At 36.4% G+C, this 16,204-nt stretch overlaps 1 protein-coding gene across 16 annotated transcripts in view; it reads left to right on the forward strand.

Moving 5' to 3' along the window:
* The window catches only part of BRSK2 (BR serine/threonine kinase 2), a 466,168-nt gene that overhangs the window by 364,711 nt on the left and 85,253 nt on the right, over positions 1-16,204 (forward strand). For all 16 annotated transcript variants that reach the window (XM_087950842.1, XM_087950844.1, XM_087950851.1 and 13 more), the window contains 3 exons: positions 1,614-1,647; positions 4,985-5,053; positions 11,809-11,955. In XM_087950842.1, coding sequence (XP_087806968.1) covers positions 1,614-1,647; positions 4,985-5,053; positions 11,809-11,955 — 250 coding nt within the window. The remainder of the gene's footprint in view (positions 1-1,613; positions 1,648-4,984; positions 5,054-11,808; positions 11,956-16,204) is intronic.

Below are 16,204 nucleotides of genomic sequence, written 5' to 3' on the forward strand. Positions count from 1 at the left end.
AATTGATTTTCCTTCAAAAGTAAGAGCTCAGATAAGTTGTTTTTTTTAAAAAAAAAAAAACATTTCTGGTAGGCGTGATTTTTATATATATTTGATGAAATCCAAGGTCACCAAAACTTTTTAAAAGGACTGACATTCGGCAGCACAAATCACAGAGTCATGTTATCAGGGATGCGATTCAACTGGTGTAACAACTGGTTCGTGCATGTGCCCTACATTTAAAAAAGCCCATTTTCAAACCAATTACTTATCTTCTACTGCAGCCCCTGGGACTAAAACAGCTGAGGCGCAGCAAACTGCTCTGCCGTACGAATCAGCTGTGCTAAAAAAAAACACCAGGAAATAAAGCACAGGAAAGAGCAGGGGTAGGTGGGCGGGGCCAAATGCTCACCAGAACTACCAGTTCACCTGAACCAGTTCGAACCAGTAGAATCCCATCCCTAGATGTTATACAGAGTCTTCAACTTACAACTATTTAGTGAACATTCGAAGGTACAATAGCCCTAAAAAAAATGACTTGCAGTTACAACCATCACAGCCTCCTCAGAGTCACATGATCAAAATTTTGGCACTTGGCAACTGGCTTGTATTTATGATCATTGTGGCATCCCAGGGTCATGCGATCGCCATTTGTGATTTTCCCAGTCTGTTTCCAACAAGTAAAGTCAATGGGAGGAGCCAGATTTGCTTAATGGTTGCATGATTCATGTAACAACTGCAGTGATTCGCTTTAACAACCATAGCATATAAAGACATAAAATTGGGCAGGACTCCATTACTTAACCGCTGCCTTTCTTAGCAATGAAATTATGCTTCCAATTTTGGCCATAATTCGAGGGCTACCTATATGATGTCTCTAACATTCCCAACAGTTCTTAGATTGAACAAAACAATCCACCCTAAAAATGTACCTCTGGATACAGAAAAGATTCCCTCTCAATCCGCTATATTTTGAATGGGGGTAGTTATTCGAATGATTGACGGCCATCCGTTCAACTGCTGCTAGTTAAATGTTAATGGGTTTTGGCAATCATGTTTATCAGCCAAGCCTTGCCATTATATTACTACAAATTAAATAAACATATAATAACATATAGCAAGATAGATATATAAATTAAAACAGCCAAGAAAAATTAAAACTTGTTTTGGCAGTTTCCTAAATAAATACTTGACATGTTAGTACACCTAACTCTTCTGACAACTGTTTCTTAATATTTATATCCAGGTTTAATCTACAAATTGATCACTTGTCAATTTATGATATGTAAGATGGCATGTCAGGTAAATATGTTTGTATCAGCCTATATTAAAAAGCATTCTTGATTCCTGTGCAAAGAAGCTGCCTTGCAAAACAGTGCTGGAATGTGAGGGAAATAACACTCCTGCACAAGGTGGCGAATAAGCCATGCAGCTCATGACCTTGCCGCCATTAGAGAACATCAGGATAGCTGAACCAAAAATAGGGGCCTGAACCATGCGTTTACTTTTCCACTAATGACTGATGCCATCTCTGAAACTTTATTGGATGTGTTTTTTGCAGATAAAGCATGTCCCAGTACAAACAAAAATAGGATTTTTAAAAATTATTTACTAGGTCATGTTTTGTTTTTCAGATCGCCACATTACGCCTGCCCAGAAGTAATCCGGGTAAGTTAGCGTGGGGTTATGAAATCAATTATTGACTCAGGTTAATCTTTTCCTAAGGATCTCTGGGTGCTTTTAACCATTTTAGATAAATTCCACTCAATCTAGAGACTTATAACTGAGAATGATTTGCTTCAAGGTTGATTTCCTACACAGTGCTTGCCGTCCTCGAGATTTCACAAGGCTAAATCTTAACTTGATGCATCAGAGTTGTGATTTAGAGCTACAAGAAGATTGCTGTATGAGTCTTGCTCACTCTACTCTTGAAGGATTTATATGGGGTTCTGTCTGCTTGATAGGTATTCTATCCACCGGCCACTTTCCATTTCCATTTTAAAAACATTCTCTTGATGCTTGCCATACCAGTTACATTTCGCTTCCAACGAATGGAAAAAAGACTCTGTTAAAATCCTTCTAATCTTCCTCTCCTTTCCTCGTCCCCCAGCTGCATGCATAGCCAGTTCATTCTTTCACATGGGAGATATATGCCATACTTCTCTTCTCACCTAGATGTACCTTCTTCTTTATGATTTATGTGTATCACACATATGAGGGATGCGCCTGCCTTGAGTGTGTTGTTGTTGTTGTTTTGCAGGAAACTCACTCTCCAGCATGCATGCACTTGGGTGTGTTCCCACCTGTTTCCTCCATTTTTTTCTTGACTGCTGCAGCAGGGCCTGGGTTCTTCTCTTCATCGAATGCTTTAATGAACAGCACTTCTTGCTTGTTTGTTTCATCTGTATAAGATTTAAACTACTGCATAGAGCTTTCTCAGAAGGAGATTTTACTGTGTGTGAGACGTTCCTGCTCCCTTCTCATTTGATTATACTATCGGGCAAGGTGTCAAACTTGTGTCATCATGTTGTCATCACGTGACATATTGTGATTTCCCCCCTTCACTAAAACGGGGTGGGCGTGGCCAGCATGTGATGCATCCGGGCCACAGGCTGCAAATTTGACACCCCTACTCTAAGGCATATGGCAAGGAATGTCCTCTTTAGGAAACATACTTAGTGTGGCCACAAATTGCCACAAATGAACAGGCCTTCCCTTATTCTTTTTGTTTAAGAGAGGGATACATTGATAAATATTACGGTTAATCCCAGATATTTTCCATGCAAGCCAGAAGAAATTATTCCTATGAAAGAATAATTATGAAAGTCTTCTGAAAGAAGATATTTGTCACAACTGTGCTGGCATTGACGTATATTGTTCTGGGTTCTAGGACAATAACTTTGAAGTCACATTCCACAACTTATATTTCATCTATGATTGCCTTCCACCCAAACAGCTTGCAACTTGAATTTATTTCTCTTTATTTCAAAGCTATTGGCTTTGAAAATTGAAGGATATTTCTTCTAGGTATTTTTACTGATTTATCCATCAAAGTAGAAAGAAATTGTACAGTTCGTCACTTGCAGAACTTCTCTTTGTATTGAACACTAAGACAGAATGAATACCATTTGTTTGGCTTCATATGTGAATCTGTCAAAACTGTTTTTTTCTCAAATAAGCCTTCATACAAGAATCTTCATCCACAAATGCACCTCTAAATTTAAAGGTTATTTCATGATTATCTATTTTGTTGGTGAGCTTCCCAGACCCAACTAAAGGCTTCTGGCTCTGCACCCCAACTGTTTATATCAGTTACCACTGATAGAATGGGGGTGGTGGTGGTAACTCAAAGATCTTTCATGTGAAGTACCACATCAGTCATCTAGAGTCCATGGTGGTACAAGAATTTGAATCTAGTTTCAGAACCAGGCCATCCAGTTTATTCAGATAGTACAGCCAAGTAGTACTATATCATCAAACCGTGTGAAGCCAGGCTTAGAGTCTGCTACAGAACTTAATAGCCTTATTAAGTTCAAGGTTAATTTCCCTCCAACAGTCAGGCAGATGCTCATAAGCAGAAGGTGGAGATTGTTTTCCTAGCCTTGTTCTCCTGGAATTCCTTTGGAATTTCCTAGCCTTGTTCTCCTGAAGTTCCTTTGGAATTCAAAGGAACATTGTCCCTAAATCAAAACTAATATTATAATATTGTATAGGCTAGTAAGCAACAGGTCCTAGTAGACCTGTTCTTTGGTAATCTTAGTCGCCCAATTAAAACCATCTCTTTTTAAAGCTATCTACCTTTTATCTTTGGGAGTGGAAGACATGTGTGGGTATATGAAATCCAGGGCAATCCATATGGCAAAGAGAAATAATAATGATGCAGTAGTTCGCCAATTGTCACATTATAGGAATAAGCTCTCCATTATTGAATGGCAACAGCAATCATAGGATCCCGTTCAATTCATCTCCTAGTGTTAATAAGCATAAGCAATGCCACCCTTTGGTAGAGAGAAATCATTTTGTATCTTCCAGCAAAACTGGGATTCTTTCTTTCTTCGTTCTTTAGGTTTTTTTAAAATGTGGTATCAAATATATCAAAAAGAACCAACCAATATCACTTCAGGTGTTCACTAAATGGATATAGGCAAATTCTCCACTGTCTTACCAACTAGCCAAAATAATGCTTTCCAAGCAGAAAGGTGCCAATTTGATCGAACCCATAACTTCATTTATAGTCTTCCTAGTGAATATCTTTTTGCTTGACCTTTTCAGGGCTAACACATATTCCTAGCATTTTAAAAATGTTATAACTTAGATATCCAAAAAGAGCAGAAGTCTTCTTGGACAAAGCAGAGGAGTCTTCCATTCTGCAGGGACTGGATTCCTGCCCTTCACCACTGAAGAAATAATCAGTTATTCACTTATAGGATGCACAGAGGCAACTAAAAGAAGATTAAGCTGCATGCTTCGAGTTGTAGTTCTTTTAATTGTCATCTGTGCATTCATACTACAATCCCACCTTCTCCACTACAGGTGCCTCAGTTTTAGGTAGCCTGGACTGCTGCATCTCCTCTAGGGAAAGTGAGGGAACAGGTAGGAATTTTTCCCAAGAGTACACATACTAGAGAATGATCTTCCTGCTGACAAGTCCTCCACTCTGTGTAGGCATATCACCCAAATGTGTGAATGTACAAATAAGAGTTTGAAGAACCACCAATACAGGTAAGCAGTCCATTTTCACCTGGGCTCCATAAGCTTGTTCATTAAAGGAGAGGGTTAGAAAGGTTTGGTGGGTAAGCACTGTTGGTAGAATTAATTTGGCTAGTGTTATGGCATATCTCAGTGTAATATACCCTATATTTATTTTATATAACGCTAAATATTTTGTATTTGAAAACTATAAAGTATAAGGCCCATACTTTGGGGAGAAAACAGTTTTCCATACAATATAGGTGCATCTGATTGTAATATTTTCCTAATATTCTTTGGTTACCATATTGCACAGGGAGAAAAATACGATGGGAGAAAAGCGGATGTTTGGAGCTGTGGAGTCATTTTGTTTGCCTTGTTAGTGGTGAGTTACGATTCTCATTATCTTTACCATTGTTTCTTTTTCCTTTCTATTTTCACATTTCAACTTTGACTTTATCTATATTACTGCCATGTTCTTTCCTGTTTACTCAAGAATGAAATTTACTTACAAGATTCCCATCATCGAAATGCATGACAAATTATTTTCCTGTTTCCCTAAATTGCTGATACTCCTATAATTAGAGGAGTTCTATTAGAATTCAGTCTTTTTTATTGTGCTAAAATAGGGAGGATACCAAAAAGATTATCATTAAAAGACGATGATAGATATCATTGATTCTGTAACTCACCCACCATTTATTAATATAGCTCAATGATTAATCTTTATATCTTATGGTTTCATTTTCTTCTTTAAGTTGTGCATCAGTATTGGTGAGATAGATCTGATTTAAAGTAGCTATTTCCATGCATCTAAAGTAAATAACAAGTCCCACTCAACATTTAAAATATTAATTGATTTATATGTCAAAAAACAAAACAGCCATATTGAAGGGGGAAAAAACCTTTTTAGACAACCAAAAAATATAGACAAATGGATATTGAAATTACCAATATTGCTAAAAAATGCATAGCAATACCAGCTGCAAATGACCCTAGTAGCCACGCTTCTGGAGATATTTGGTGACTTGCCAGTTCACAGCAAAATAATATTCTCATCCTCTGAACTGGTGCAAGAATGGAATTAAGAAAGGCATGATTAGATTTACTTGACACACCATAAAAAAGGAAAGTTCAGAAGTGCATGACAGATGGTGTCTATTTTTTTTCAGTGTTTAGGGACAGGTGAAGATGTCAAAACATTAACAGACAAAAGTGAAATCTCTCCTGTGGATTAGACTATGAATGTTGGCTAAATACTTGGCAAGGGAAGAGAGGTCTCGTGAAGAAGCCTGCTCCATATAGAAACAGAGTTTTGCTTAAGTTGTGACAGATACTAATGTCAAGGACCATTTGTTTCAACTCAGACAATGTTCCTTCATAGGCAAATGAAATCAGACGGTGAGGTGATAGCATGTAATGTTTTAAATCTGTGATGATGTTGATGCCTTCTACCATGAGCCTAATTTGCTTAGATTTGGGTTACTTGCCATTTCTACCTGTATCTGTTAATTAGGTTAGTTTAGAAATTAGTTTAACAAAATTAACAACAATGACAATCAGAAAAGTCAAAGTACAGCCAAAAATAAATAAATAATAATAATTCAATCCAATATTTGAAATGGCAAAGCTTTATTTCAATCTGTATGGAAATGTAGCCAGATTGTAGTCCCAGCAGGGTTTTTGATATGCGCTGGGAGGCTTGCATCAAGTTCTCAAAAAATTAGGTCGAGCCACTTCTATAGACTTTAAGTTATGACAATAAATATGTACCCAGTGCAGAAGGTGGCTAATGATCTTGGCTCTCATTTTTTTTTTTTATTGTGGCTGGAATGTGGTTATTGCCATTACAATTAATGAAATGCAAAATTGCATTTAAAGTTTATGAGTCCTAATGGTGACCTCCCTTTGCTTCTGATTCCAGGTTGTTGAAGTTGGAAAGATATGCCCAAATATTTAAATACTTTGTTTTGATCACTGCGAAAGCCATTAGATTTTCAAGAATGGCAGTGAATAACAGGCCTTTTAGAAAAGGTCATCTCTCTAGCTCTGTAATAGTTGGCCATTGTAGCTAGTTCAATGTAGCGGTTAAGGCAGCAGACTAGAAAGCAGAGACCATGAGTTCTAGTCCCACCATAAGCTACAAAGCCAGCTGGGTGATCTTGGGTCAATTATTTTCTCTCAGACTAAGGCAATGACAAACCACTTCTAAAAACTGCAGGTACTAAAAAAAAAAACAAGCTTTTTTCTAGCTACAATAATAGGAAGAGCAGGTTCAGCTCTGCTAGCATTAGGAGAGGAGGATTCCTGTCTCATTTCTTAATATAAAAGGACAAACTTTTGCATAGTAAATTGAGTTAGGACAAAAAGTGATGCCAAAATGCAACCTTGCTCTCCCGTCTTATGTGCATGTGGATTATGGATGAAAGTGGAACACTACAGCAAGCATGCATCCCCATTGTGTTTGTATTTTGTTATGATCAGCAGCAAAAGGTATCCATCAATAGAAGATTCAGTTCTTCTCCTCAGAGTCTGGCTCCAGGGATCAGATCAAAGACTATGGTATATATAATTTTTTTAAAAGCGATGTAAAGAATCTTCAGAGGTGGCTGATACATTTTTCTCTTTGATGGTGAAGGATAAGGTACTGCTGGAGTGCTGGCTGGCCTTCCCTGAAACTGGTGTCTTTCTTCAGCAGGGAGTTGTTTTGTACCATCTAATCTGTGACTTTTCGAAGAAAAGTACCTAGTGCACGACGGTTGGCTTCTAACATTCAACAGGCCAATGGGGAAAAAGTGAACTAAGCCTTTCCTTTTTTAAAAAACATTTTGATCAGCCATGGTGAGCAGCTTCCATCTGTTATCAGGACATGCAGATTGACCCCTAATATAGGGATAGGCCATAGGCATCAGTTATCACCCCTTTCTATTTAACAGGTATAAGAAGCCACTGGGGGGGAGCATCTGAAAGTGTGGGGCAAGTATCATCATTGGTACATAACTAACCTGGGCTGCATGGGAGAGGCTGTTGTCATTTTCCAATGCCTGGAAGTTGTCAGAGTTTGTATGGGAGAGACAGACTGAAACTAACCCCACTAGGTGTTGCTCTCTGGTCTGCTACTGCCAGGGTTGCTTCTTGACAGCCGGCAATACCTGCGAAGGAGCAGGTTCATGATTTGGGGGTCCTTCTGGACTCACAGCTCCTGCATGATCAGCAGGTAGGAACCATAGCCCAATTGCAGCCGCCAAACCAATTGTGACTCTACCTGGGGTAAGAGGATCTGGCTACAGTACCTCATTTGTCTATACTATCTGGTTTAAGTACTGCAATATGCTTTACATGCAGCTGCTCTTAAAAGGCTATTCAGAAACAACAACTGGCCTAGAACAGAACAGCTTATGTGTTTGCTGGCTCTCATCACTGGGAGAATACAATGCCAATTCTGTAAATCCTACATTGGTTACTGATTAGGTTCTGGGTAGATTTGAAGGTGCTGCTTTGACCTATAAAGTCCTTTATGTCTTGGCACCAAGGGCTGTCAAACTCCCGGCCCACAGGCGGATGCATCACACGCTGGTCACACCCACATCTGGTTTAACGAAGTCCCAATAGATCACGTGATGACAACGTGATGACCTGAGTTTGATACTCCTGCTATAAGGCCATCCATTCCTGTCAGTATCAATCCAATCCAGAACAGCTAGGGAGAAACACCTTGCAATCATACATATTCTGAGAGGCTCAGGGCACTGAAGTTAAAAACTATTGCTTTTCTGTGACAATGATGGTATTTTAGAATAGCTGCCTTACAGATATCCTCCAGAAAGCACCCCTTCCTTGATAGTTTTCAGTAAACTGGTGAAAAGTGAATTGTTTCAGAAGGCCTTGTATTTCTCCAGTGAGATAAGCTGTCACAGGGTGAGAATCTGTTGCATCAGTTGTATCTTGGCCAGAGGACTCTCATGTTGGCAGGTTCTCTTTGAGACTAGGCCACGAGACACGATCAGGTTGTGAGGCTTTTGAAGCCACTTCAGGTGTGCTATTCAGTTGCAAATGGGAAGGATGAAATCTCCGTCTGCCTCACTGTAGAGAGCCAGGAAGCGAATATTCAGAATTTGAATGAGCAATATGGGCAGCAGGGAATAGTACTACAAAAGACTCAGGCTGGCCTCTCCCTGATTCACTTGGATATAAGAAGGTACAGAGGAAAAGCACAGTCAGACTTTCAAGATTTGGTTATTGCAGCCTGTCTCAATTCTAGTTTCCCTGTTAGAGATGGTTTCCTGATCTGGGTTTACCTCATAGGGCTGACACACATCTTGATAGATGAACAGCACCAATAAATGTGCACTCCTCTGACCCCCATCCCGGATGTAAAACCTTCTATTGACTTAAGTAAAGGAAGGTGAAGTTGAAGTTGCAAGTTAATCTACAGTACCTAGTTTTATCTTACTCAAATCATCCAAATAAGACACACCTTGCTTCTGGGTCTCTGCATGCCAGATTGAGAGCTGAACTGAATCAAGTGTTTTAATGAAGCTGTGTTGGATAACAAGGGTAGTTTTAGCTCTTCCAATTCTCTGAAAATTTTGATTTATTCATCATTTGGCAATCATTTAAATAAGCCTTTTAACTAGTTTTCTTTGTAAGCAGTGTCAATCAGAGATTCTAGTAAGGGCTCACAAGTGCAATCTGTATTATCACTACTCAATACTTGGGGATTATATACAGGGATGAGAGAAGAATTGGTTACCTCATTACAGGAAAAGGGTTTGGCTTGGGGCCTGTAATTCAATTTAGTTATCAGTGACCTAATATCATTTTAAAAAAAGCTTTGGGAAAAGTTGCAAAGCATTAAGGAGATGGTTGGTTAAACTTTAATAAAATTCTACCTGTCTCTCTTGCAAGCCACAGATGTAGAGATAGCTCCGTACTCTTGTTCTAATCATTTTTTTGTACATTATATCAATATAGAATTTTGAATTAGATTTTGAAGCAAAAAATATGACTGGAAAATTGTATCGATTTATGTTTTCTCTAGATATCATATAATCTCAACCAGACAAATCAGTAAAATAAGACCTGTTAACAATTCTCCAAAAGCAAGAACAAATAAACATAAAAATGCAAGCACTAGTAATCTAATATAAGGAATTATAACCTTAGCATGGAATTGTTTTGTTTTTCCTCCAAGAATATTAACATAGAAATAAAAATTGATTAGACATCTTATTTGATATTAAAATAGATTTCTGAGAAAGTTCCTATTCTAATCAGTGGGTTTTGTTTTTAATGTTGGCTTAGTTAAATATTATGATCATGCATAGATGAATGAATAGGGCAATGTTCCATTCAAATTCTCCTGTGTTTTTTCCTCTAAACCCATAGAAAGTTTTGCAACCACTTACATTTATATATAAACTTTTTGCCATGTAAGGAGCATGCATATATTGTGGTACTAGAACAGGAGTGTCAAACTCGCATCATCATGTGATGTATCATGACTTTTCCCCCCTTTGCTAAACCGGACGTGAGCATGGCCAGTGCATGATGCATCTGGCCCTCAGGCCACGAGTTTGACAGACAGCCCTGTACTAGAATGATTGCCTGGATCCCATAGGATGATCATTCTTCTTTTGGGGAACTGTAATTTTGCCTAACTCTGACTCCAAGACTCTACGATCCCAGTCTCATGATTTACCATTCAAACTATATGAGTGTATCTCATTGATTCCCCCACTCCCAACTGGAAGTAACAGAACAGGAGTAAATAATATTTAGACTAATACAGCAGGAAAGATAATGTAAACTGTTTGATTTATTTATTTTTATTTCTTTGGCTAATCTCTGGAATCCATTCATTTTAAGAATTCCTTCATGTTACTCATACGTAACTTGGATTCATTTTAATAAAGTCCACTTAAATCAATAGTTTCACTTCTATGAAACTTCAGAGAGCTCTCATTATCAACTGTGGACACCCCTATCTTTCATGACTTATAGGCAGTCTTTTGTAATGCATGCGATTTTTTTAATTACTTTGCTCGTGCTCTTGCTCTATAATCAGAGTAGCTTTCCTCCTTTGTTTAATGTAAATTTACATAATAACTTGCTTACAATAAATATCCATTCTATATATATATATATATATATATATATATATATATATATATATATATATATATATATATATATATATATATATATATATATATATATATATATATATGCTTGTTATATATCATTGTAGTTCTTTTAAAGTTGTACGTTTCAGCAGAATCTCATCTGCCATCAATACAGAAGCCTGATGATGGCAGATGAGATTCTGGCTATCTGACAGCCCACCATTGATACCACGAAAACTTAAGAAAACATATATATATATATATATATATATATATATATATATATGGTATTCAGCTTTGCTCGGGTATTTCCATGTCATTATAGTTGTGCTTAAAGTTGTAGCACGTTTGGCAGAATCTCATCTGCCATCATCAGGCTTCTGTATAGAGTTCGTTTGTGAGTCAGACTTTTACAGTCTGACTCACAAACTGATGGTAAAGTCTGACTCACAGATGAACACTATACAGAAGCCTGATGATGGCAGATGAGATTCTGCCGAAATGTTGCTACAACTTTAAAAGTACAACTATAATGACGACTGGCAAAATACCTGAAAAGCTGAATACCATATATATATATATATATATAAAACTTATAGATATATATATATATATATATATATATGTGTGTGTGTGTGTGTGTGTGTGTGTGTGTGTGTGTGTTTTCTTAAGTTTTCGCAGGTATGTATGTATATACCTGCGATGTATGTATGTGTGTGGATGGATGGATGGATAGATAGATAGATAGATAGATAGATAGATAGATAGATAGATAGATAGATAGATAGATAGATAGATAGATAGATAGATAGATAGATAGATAGATAGATAGATAGATAGATATACCAACAGATAATTTGCATGAAAACTATTCTGCTGTGTTGTTTTTCACTGTCAAATTGTTCCCTATTCCAATCTTAGTTTGTGAGACAGTCTTCCACCATTTTACTTTCTTCATTCTGTAATTGATTTTGCTCAGCCATATTATTTCCCTTCTTTTCTCACGCTGCTCCAGGGTGCTCTGCCATTCGATGATGATAACTTGAGGCAGCTGTTGGAGAAAGTGAAACGTGGTGTGTTCCATATGCCACATTTCATCCCCCCAGATTGTCAGAATCTCTTACGAGGGATGATTGAAGTGGATGCCTCGAAACGATTGACAGTAAGGAAACAAGTCATTGCTATCTCCTGCTTTTTGCTTTCAAAGCCATCCAGTAACTCAACAAGCCTTCTGAAATGGGGTCCTTGCAGATATTTTAGATTATAACTCTCAAGGCCTCCAATTATCAGGGAAGATGGGGAATTGTACATCAGAACATCTAGAAGGACACCAACTCATATATATTTTATTTAATGCCAGTGTTCTGCAGTAACATAATGTTAATGCTGACTTAGAATTTCAGCACCCTCAGATAAATGTGTTTTCATTTTAGGTTGTTTGAATGAGATTTTTAAAAGAATACAAGTTTTTACTTCTTATGGACATGGAAACAAAACTTGGAATGTACTTGTGATCCTAGTTTAAATTCTAGGAGCCAGAAGATATCTCATAAAATTATCAGTGGGGAGTAGAATTGATTTGTACCCTGCATCTTTGTAGTTTGAGGGTGCTGCAAAGAAAAAAATCTCAGTTGCAAAAACTCAGTTCCTGGGTTATGGAAGAGTATAATGACAATATTTAGCTATTACATACATCCGAATGAGCATGGTATACCCTAAAATTCTTACACTGAAGCATTGTCCTAACACAGAGAATATTGAGATATTTGTTTTTAGCCAGTTAGACATCAATTTTAAGGACTTGGACCTTGGATCTTTGAACAAATTTGGGATCCCCAAAAAGTAGCCAGGATTCTTGGGAATACAAACTTTTAGTATTTCAAATATGTCACTGGTGTGGTTTTCCTATTTCTTCCAATCTTACTAAGGGACTAGAAAAAGAAGAGGTTATAGTGTAGGAGGCATCTTGCAAGGTTACAACCAAAGACCATGTCAGTCCTCAAACGAGCAATAAAGGAAATAGTAATTCCCACTTAAAAGAATTTCAAGTTCCATTACATCACGTGGGGGGAAAATAAAAAAAATGATTTCATTGTAAGTAAGATTCACTGCTTTTGTTTTGAATTCTTTCATAAAGGCTTGATTTGCTTTTGTTTTATATTTAATTGGCTTTTCTACAATAAGTCTTTCTGATCAGAAGGTGTGTCTCTTCAAATGCTCCCCAGGACTTGCTTCCAAGCTAGCACTTCTGACCTTAAATGCAGAATTCACTTCATAATCAAAATACCATAGCAGAAAACAGCTGTGGCTCTAGATTGAATTCTGGTGTTCTTAATGTTCTCTAAAGTTACTTCTCTTCCTGCAGACATTTCTTACCAGTCTATGTTATTTCATCATGTAGTGATGTTACCTAGCTTGATAATAAAACATCTTCAGGAAGTGAAGCTGGAACCCAAGAATCAGAGCTCCAGAAGACTTTTATAAGTCCTCCCCCATGTTTACAATTAAATTATATTTAATTTAAATTCAATCCTCTTAATTCTGTATCTCTAGAATAACTTTCTTACTCTATAAAAAGCCATTTTAATCCCATAAAGTTTTTGGTTTTTTTTTGCTATCATTTCTTCTTCTTCTGTGAAATTATGCCAGGATAGATTTGCAATGTTTTTAGTTTACATTATGCTAATATGGTGGGTATACATTGGAAAATGCCAAGGTACTAAAATATATTTAATCAAGAACATTATTTGCAAATACTTGTTTAATTCATAAAATCTGTTCACGTGTGGGAATATGAAAGAAAATTGTGTAAAATTAAACTTTTCTAGATCTTTACTCTGATGAGATGTTTATAAATAACAATTTGGGTCAGGTCTTGTTCTTAAATAGAATAGAAATTTAAATAGTCCTTTTTCCTGCCTTCTATTGCTCAGCTGGCACAGACAAAATTCAGATTCTTACACACTGCATATAATTGCCTATCTTTTAGTTGCTTTCATTATCACAACAGGTTGCATGCAATAGATGAATGATATATGCTAGAGTGATCATCTTTACTTGAAGCTTCTGCTTTACTATTTGTCTTTTCATTTCAACCAAAATAGAAGTACTGGATATAAGTGCTTGGATTCAAATAGCAGTATGAAAACTGCCCTTTGTACCAATTTGCTTGAACTCACAGTCATTAATTTATGCAATGTAGTGCAGAGAATCATTGCCCTATCTTTTTAATTTGACACTAGAAAGACTTCCCGAACAGATCGCAATTCAACTAAAAATGAACATTTGCATCTATTAAACTATAAAGGGAGCCTTAAAATAGAGTCTGAGTTCAAACAAGACCATTATCCACACATAACATGGTGGGTCCTCTCAAAATCCAAAGCTGTAAAATAAGTGTCAAAAAAGAGAAGCAGGCTTTATAACTGGAACTAACATACCAGTTACTACTATGACTACATTCTTAGATTTGTACTAGATTATTTTCTTTCTTATAGGAGTACCTTTTGCATATGCAATAAAAGCAAGTATCCAAGACTTGACCTCATCATCAGAGATTAAACTTGGTCATGCCAATAAATAATTCTCCTGAAATTCAGTGAGGTACTCATGAGCTATTATTGGCATGCCCAAATTGAATTTCTGAAGATGCCCAGCTATAACCTATGTACAAAATGAAACTTCATTTTCATTTTTATTTTCATATCAGCTGTAGATTGATCCAATATATAACAACTGATATAGTGTTCATGCTCAGGGTTGGAACCTACTTTGTGTGATGTCAATTACATTATAATGGATTTTGAGCAATTGTATCTTCATAAGTAGTCATTTCTTCTTAAAAATAGGATCCAGCTGGCCAGAAACCACTAACACTTAAATCCACATCATAAGGAAGTGATCATTTCAATGGCCAAGGTTGGCTTCCAACATTTTTATTTAGAAATGTACATGTATTATTTTTAGTTCTGTGGCTTGCTGATGTCAGTTTTGCAATTTGTAATTTGTACTCATTTAAGTCTTTTCTTCCTGGTACATGATAGAAACATTTAAAAGGTACAATTTACAAATCCACAATATGAAACAGTCACTAAAGGAGATAGGGACAGCTGTTCAAATAAAAGCATAAACACATTATATACAAAAAGTCCTTCCTGAATAAAATATATTCAGCATCAGTGAAAAGAGAATTCCAAAAGCTGAATGTAACTACTAAGAACATTCAACATTGCAAAAGTATTTAATTACTAGATTTATAAAGCCACCCAATGCCCAATTTAATTACTAGATTTATAAAGCCACCCAATACAATACAAACAATGTGTCTGTTCAAAGTGCAATCGTACTCCCTTTCAAATTAATACTGATATTTTCACAGTGATTGTGTGAAAATGCCTGATCATGTTTTTCACATAAATGGCAAACACTCTAAATTGGATTATGTGATACCCAGAAAGGGAACTTTTAGCACTTCTAATAAAATGGCAACCATTCATTGTAATTCCATTCTCCCGCAGCAAAACCTTAAAATCAAAGGCTTCCTTGTCAAAATCAGTTGCCCTACTTTGACCCTTACTTGTCACTTTAAAGTAAGTGAAAAGCAACAAAATGTTGATCCCTGAATCTTTTAAAACAAGAAGAGGAAGAAGCTGTAAATATCTTGGCAGCAACAATCTGGAATGTGTGATGTTATAATAAAGTTGTATTTCAGATATAGCAGGAATCCAGATAGAGGTTGATTTTACATTTCAGATTTCTAATCTAAAAATCAGAAAACGGTTTCACAATGAAATAAAGATGCCAGGAATACATTTTAAGGGTGTTTTAAATATTTTTTTCTGTGATATAAATATTTAATTTAAATTATAAAAGAACTGAAATAAGAAGTACCTTTCATGGATGTCCTTACAAGTTTTCAAAAAAGGAAAAAGCATAATGTATCCTTAGAACATTAACAGAGGATCTTTTGCAGATCCTACAAAACATTTATTAGTCCTCTTTTTTTATGACAGGACCCAAACAGTGTACAAACTGACATGAAAGAGTAGTTTCTCACCTTTTTCTTTATTTATAAAATATGTTTATCACATGAGTCCTTACAGACTTTAGGCAGTTATAGGAGAGGGTTCAAAAAGTACCTTTTCAGGTACGCCTTATCTAGAGTATTATCATATGTGTTTTATGGATTTCATAATTATAGGATTTTATTATGGTAATAACTTTGCCCAGTTATTGAAAATGGGTAACATATGCATTTTCTAAACAAATAAACTACCGTATTTATCGGCGTATAACACGCACAGGCGTATAACACGCATCTTCATTTTAAGAGGGAAATTTCAGGAAAAAATTTAAATTTCTAAATAAAAACTTTGAAGCACCGCCCGGCCTCCGCTTGCCCTCCGCTCGCA

The sequence above is a fragment of the Notechis scutatus genome, chromosome 1, assembly GCF_049901735.1.
Source record: "Notechis scutatus isolate UNSWTSFEM ecotype Mainland chromosome 1, rNotScu1.2, whole genome shotgun sequence".
In the NCBI taxonomy this organism is placed as follows: Eukaryota; Metazoa; Chordata; class Lepidosauria; order Squamata; family Elapidae; genus Notechis; species Notechis scutatus.